Source organism: Drosophila busckii, chromosome 2L (assembly GCF_011750605.1).
Source record: "Drosophila busckii strain San Diego stock center, stock number 13000-0081.31 chromosome 2L, ASM1175060v1, whole genome shotgun sequence".
Taxonomy (NCBI): Eukaryota; Metazoa; Arthropoda; class Insecta; order Diptera; family Drosophilidae; genus Drosophila; species Drosophila busckii.
Genome location: NC_046604.1, coordinates 7,919,966 through 7,925,844, shown reverse-complemented (window position 1 = coordinate 7,925,844; position 5,879 = coordinate 7,919,966). Strand labels below are relative to the sequence as shown.

General features: G+C 39.9%; 1 protein-coding gene across 1 annotated transcript; it reads left to right on the top strand.

Annotated features, from left to right (window-relative positions):
* The first annotated feature begins 3,232 nt into the window (after window positions 1-3,232).
* Window positions 3,233-3,818, top strand: LOC108607334 (mitochondrial pyruvate carrier 2). Its single transcript, XM_017994494.2, has 2 exons — window positions 3,233-3,419; window positions 3,477-3,818. The coding sequence occupies exons 1-2, from the start codon at window positions 3,314-3,316 to the stop codon at window positions 3,785-3,787; spliced, it is 417 nt and encodes a 138-aa protein (XP_017849983.2). The 5' UTR covers window positions 3,233-3,313; the 3' UTR covers window positions 3,788-3,818.
* The last annotated feature ends 2,061 nt before the right edge of the window (window positions 3,819-5,879 follow it).

Here is a 5,879-nt window from a genome sequence, read left to right as displayed (position 1 = left end):
CAACAAATTTAATTGATTGCATGTGCAGTCGACTGTATGTCAATGTGGGTGTCTCTGTGTGTGCCTGTGTGAGCGTGTAAGTAGCTGTACATGTTACTTGCATAAGTATTTGTGTAACATGTCAGCCTTGAAGTGGCAACCTGTCAATTGCTTAGAGGCAACGTCGAAATGCACAACCTGCAATTTAATTGCATGGCCAGCCAAAAGGGTGTCCTCGATTTTTTTCCCACTCCCCACTCTCTAGCCGTGCAAATCCAGCATCCAGCTCCAGCTCCAGCAACAGCAACAGCAGCCGAGTTTCTCACCTGGTAACAGCTCGTTAAGTTGACAGCAACAACAAGAACGCTGCCGTTGTGCTTCACAAAGGAAAGATGCGGTAATAAGGAGAAGATGATGGTAACCACATCAGCAACGCGAAACAAGCAGCATTTTGGGCGATTGCTGCGGTTTTCAATACCCTAGCAGCGAATTTAGTGTGCATAGTCAAGAGTTTGAAGGCTTTGACAAGGCTTCTATCTTTATAAAAATAATATGTTAATAGAACAGAAACGAACTTTTTTTATTCAAGTAAACACAACCTGTTAATGGTTTGCCAAATTATCAATTGCTTGAAGCTAAACTAATTATAAATAAGTAAAAACTCGTTTTGATTACTGCAAATGTTGAAATCATTGTTTATTTTTAGTTGTATTTACATGTTTATCAATAATAAACCACAAATAAATAAAAAAATAAATTTTAAATTTATTACTTTTTGAATATTATTTATTGATAAACATAAAATTGATTAAAAATTTCAACTCTTCAAGCGTTAGAGAGAATTTTAAATTAATTGTTAAACGAAATGCGTTGTTGGATGTGTAATCAAACAAATATATATTACAGCAAGATAAAACTGTAGCTTATGTAGCTCAGCTTCAACGCAACTCATGGAATATCTAGAGCAGCTAAAGGTTGGCTATGCCTTTGGTAGTTTTTGTTTAAGCTTGTTTGCACTATTAGTTGTTGTTATTGTTGCTTGTGTGGTTGCTGCTTGTTATGCCATTTTATACTCGGCGTGTTGAAGCAAATGTTTATGTTTGTTTACTTATGCATGCGTGCGAGTGTTGGTCGCGCATATGTGTGTGTTTCCACTGCTGCTGTATCTGCATTTTGTATCGGAGTGTAAGTCTCTTTGTATATGCGCCGCTCATTTCAATAACAAAACTAGCTCAAGTCACTTGTTACCACAACTGACGCACTAAACTGAAAATATTATGCAGGCACAAACAGTGCGGAAACTGAGCAGACAACGACGCACACAGCTCCGTTCTCTGTCTCGCTCACTCTCTCTAGCTGTCGCTGTCTCTGTCTCTGTCGTGCTGAGCATATGCAGCAAAGCCAAAAGCAATGACAATGACAATGACGGTTAATCAGATGGGCCAAAAGCCGACAACTTAATGCAAATGTTTTCGTCTCGAATCAATTGGCATTAAAATTTGCACAGCTCGACACATGAGTGGGCTTACAGTTTGCAATTAGCTGGCAGGCTTTTCAGAGCACGACGAGTGCTACTAGGCCCGTTCCAGGGCTGGGTGCCTGCTATTGCATCTGCAAATCTGCAGTTGCCTTTCTTATCTGCGGCACACAAAACTTTGCCACTCCCAGCATTTTGTACCTGCATTTGTCATAGAATTTATGATGTAGTTTGTCTGAGCAGCAGCAGCAGAAGCTGCAGGGTGCCTGCCTCTAAGCTGTGGGTGTGCTGGCAGTCGAGAAGTTAACGGTAAAGGCAGCGACAACGACAACAGAGAGACAGCAACATCGTTGCAGCCATCGAGCGACCGAGCGAGCGAGTGAGCGAGCGAATTCGTTTCGTTAGCTGCTCACTGGGTTTTATCTAATAAAATCTAGAGTGTTTAATCCTTTGCACTCGGCTGCTGCCGTTGCTCCATCGTTAGGTTGTTCTTTCTATCTGTTCTATCGCTTGCTGCTCCTTTGGCGACACACCAAGCTCGAGCTCGAGCTCGATTCTCTACTCAGCAGAGCTGGTCACAGTCATAGTCACCCAGCTGTGCTTTTGAAACCCATGGCAATGTTCTTGCAACGTTTGACTTTTCGCTGCTGCAATATTCCAAATGAATGTGGCATGCGGCATTTTGGACAAGTGCTTTTTGGAGAGTTTGTGCTGTGGATTATAAATAATGTAAAATGAAAGGTATGAGCAAAATATAAATTCATTTGCAACTTGTGCAGAAACTTAAATATAATATATTCTTTCAAAGTGTTTGATTCGCTTTCAATTGTTCGTGTGCTCAGAAAATTCATTTTAGCCGTCAGCTGTTGTTTGTGGCAGCTGCACAGTAGCTGTGGCAGCAGCAGCTGGCCACGCAGTGTGTTGCAGTCGGCACTCGATCAAATTACTTAGCGTACCTGCGCCGCAGGATACGCAAGTGCCATTAATACAAATAAAGTGACACAGCTATAGAATGAGAGAGAAAGCGAAGGAGTGAGCGAGTCAGAGTCCAGGTAGCCAGCCAGCCAGCCAGCCAGGCGTTTTTCCCATAACTTTTCACTGCTACAGATTTGGCCAAGTGGAAGACTAATCTCTGAATGCGCCAGCACGGACAGCGGCAAAACTTTCGAACAATGGGCAAGCAAAGTTTAGAAACTAGACGTTGGTGAGTATGTCAACTGTGCGCAAGAACAACAATAACAATAACAAAAACAAAGGCGACTACGTGAAGCATTTCGCTTAACAAACGAAACGGCGGGTGGTCCAGCGAGGCGTTAAAGCAGCCGTCGAGCCGGTAACTGGAGCGAGGCGCCAAGAGGCAAAAAACACAGGCAGACAGTCGATTAAGCCACAGTCGGCAGCAATGTAGCAACGTGGCGCTTTCTTTGATAGATTTTTTCAATTAATGCATTTTGCCTGGTTTAAGTCAGTGTAGTGCGTCTGATTTGTTGACCATCAGCGCGGCCTTCAATTTGCTAAAGCCGTCTGGCAGATAAACAGTGGCAAAGAAGGTCGCCACTGGCCTTGACTTGCTGCTGCTTTGGCCACAGTGTGCACAGTGTGTAGATAAAATGCTTAACGAGGGTAGATTAGCAGCACTCAGCCAGATCTACATCATTAGGTGAAAGGGCGCACGTTGCGTATGCGTAATAAAAAGTGAAAAAAACAGTGCGTAAACAGTAAGCTTTAAGTCGCTTGTCAAATTCATAAAATTAAAAAAAAATACTTAAAAATTATTTTTGATCATGTACTAAGTTTTAATTCCTTTGATAAATTAGCAAATCATTTTGGCAAACATTTTACTAAATTTGAACGAACATGCCGAAACGCATTGGACCTTTGTCTAGATTATATGTTTTTGTGATTTGCACTGTGGATAGGGTGGTGCCAAATGCATTGCGGCCATTTTGGGATGCACCAGCAGGTTCATCGCTTAAGCTTAGGTTATATATAAACTTATGACACGCACTGTGTATTTCAGGTCCACGTAACGTTTTCTTTTGGGCGCCGACTTTCAAATGGGGCCTTGTGTTCGCCGGGCTGGGCGATTTGGTTAGCAGGCCGCCACAGAATATATCAGTGCCACAAGCTGGCAGCTTGGCCATTACTGGTGTGCTCTGGTCCCGCTATTCGCTAATTATAACTCCGAAAAACTACAACATGCTGGCTGTAAACACATTTTTAACTCTGAATCAAGCCTATTTGATCTACAAACATTTAGTTTGGCGCAGCTCGCAGCCAAAGAATGCGGTCTATGAGTATAATAATTATGGATTTGACGAAGAATGGTAATTTTAAATTGTATAAAAGTTGCTTTTAATTTAACTATTTGACAATAAATAAAATCCTTTGTATTGCTTGCATTAATAATTGCAATTTATATCAATTATGTATGCGTTGATAGCAATTGCAAGTCGTAAAAAAAACATAACATGTTCTTATAAGCTAACAAGCATATTTTATACGCCACCCTCACCCACTGCTGCTGCTATTCTTATGTAAATGTGATTACATTCAGTTTTGTCCAAAAGCGGCGCACAAATGTATGCTATGTTTTTCCTCTCTTTGTTCATATCGCCTCAGCTCATTGCCGTCTTGCTGTGCATATGTCACCGCCAGCATGTAACGACTGAGAGCTGAAAGGTGTGCGTGTAGTTGTGCCTGGAGTAAGGACGCCACCCACTGGCGACTGCTACACCAAGAAAAAAATATTTTTTGAAGTAGGTCTATATTTTATATGTATATATATATATATTAGACTAGATTTATTTTTTATTGAATCAATTTGAACTTCAGAATTATGACAATCTCAGAAAAATTAGCTAATAGGCAACACAGAACAAATTTTTCATTACCTTAACGACGTTGAAGCTGTAAATATATATATATATAAATAATTGTTGTATTCTATGTATATTTAATATTTGATCGTGAGTTGATTTTCCCTATTATTAAATACAGAAGCTTTGCATCCAATTGTATCTTTAAATTTTGTGGAAAATTCAATAAGCAGACTCAATCGGATTTGAATTGAAAGCTTTTCGCTAGAAAATCAAAATCATAGGCAAAAACTGAAGTAAGCATTGTAGCTTCAAGCGATTTATTAATAAAGAGGTATTACTAAGAAAAATCTATTACATAACAGATAGCTTTCATAGCCTAACTCAATTAGTGCCTTGGAATTTCTATTGAATTTATGCAAACAATTTCAATTAGAATTAAATATTAAATAAGAATAGTTAAACAATAAAGGGAATCAGAAATCTGTATATTGTGAATTAAATTCCAATTGAATTAAAATGTAAGGCTTATGGCTAATATGTTTTTGATCAACCTTAAATAATCAAAATTAATGTTGTGCTAAAACTAATTGAGAAAAGGGCTTAAATTGCAACACTAAAAATATATCAGCTAGATATGTATATATTAACATTAAAAGCCAATATAGATGAAATACTAAATTGAGCCAAGACTTAACCTATCTTTGATGTATATAAATTTTGTTTTCGGTGTGGCAACTGGCAGTCCAATATATATACAAGCTGTTGGCTGCTCCTGTCGATATTTTACAGGCCGTGAGCATTGGAATTTATGTTTTTGGCTGTGCGGCAAGTCAATGAATTGCAACAAATTTTGGCTGCTTGCGGCTTGTTAGGCAGCATTTATTTATTTATTTATTTATCGCACGTTGCCTTGACAATGTAATAAAGACACAAAGTGCTGTGGGTACCCCAAGGGGTGGCACCCCCACTCAACAACCCAACCATTCAACCAGCTACAGCCCCTGCTATTGATGGGCAATAAGCTGGCAGCGGCACTGAAGGTGGCGCTTGGAGCAGGGATTGTGGGTATATCAGGTGTCGCTTGAACTGTGACTTTTGTATGCTGGTCTGTGTGTCTGTGGTTAAAATTTTTAACTGCTTGTTTTCTTTGTTTGGGGGCAAGTAGCGTAACTGTAGCGGCGGCAACTGTGCGTTCATTTGGATTTATGTTGTGTTACGGATTTTTGTGGCCTATAAATCGTAATTACTTTAACGCGACTAAATGAGTTTTGCGGCTCTGGCATTAGCCGCAATTTCAGCCATTACACCAAAAATGCACTTGTTGTAGTTGCTGTCGTTTCTGTTGCGGGTTTTTCGCTGTGAGACCATTTTGTTGTAATGGTCGTAATTAAAATTGGTTGCTTTCATAATGTGATTGGGCTCACTGAGCAGGCAAGAGCTACAGTTTGTTACGTTTGCTTGGTTTTAATAAAATGCCATATATCAAAGTAACATGGTCCGCAAATAGTCGCACAAGTCAGCTAACGATTTATAGACAGGCCAGGTGAGCACTACCAGCAGCAGCAGCAGCAGCAGTTGAAGCAATTCCAATGCTTCAGCAA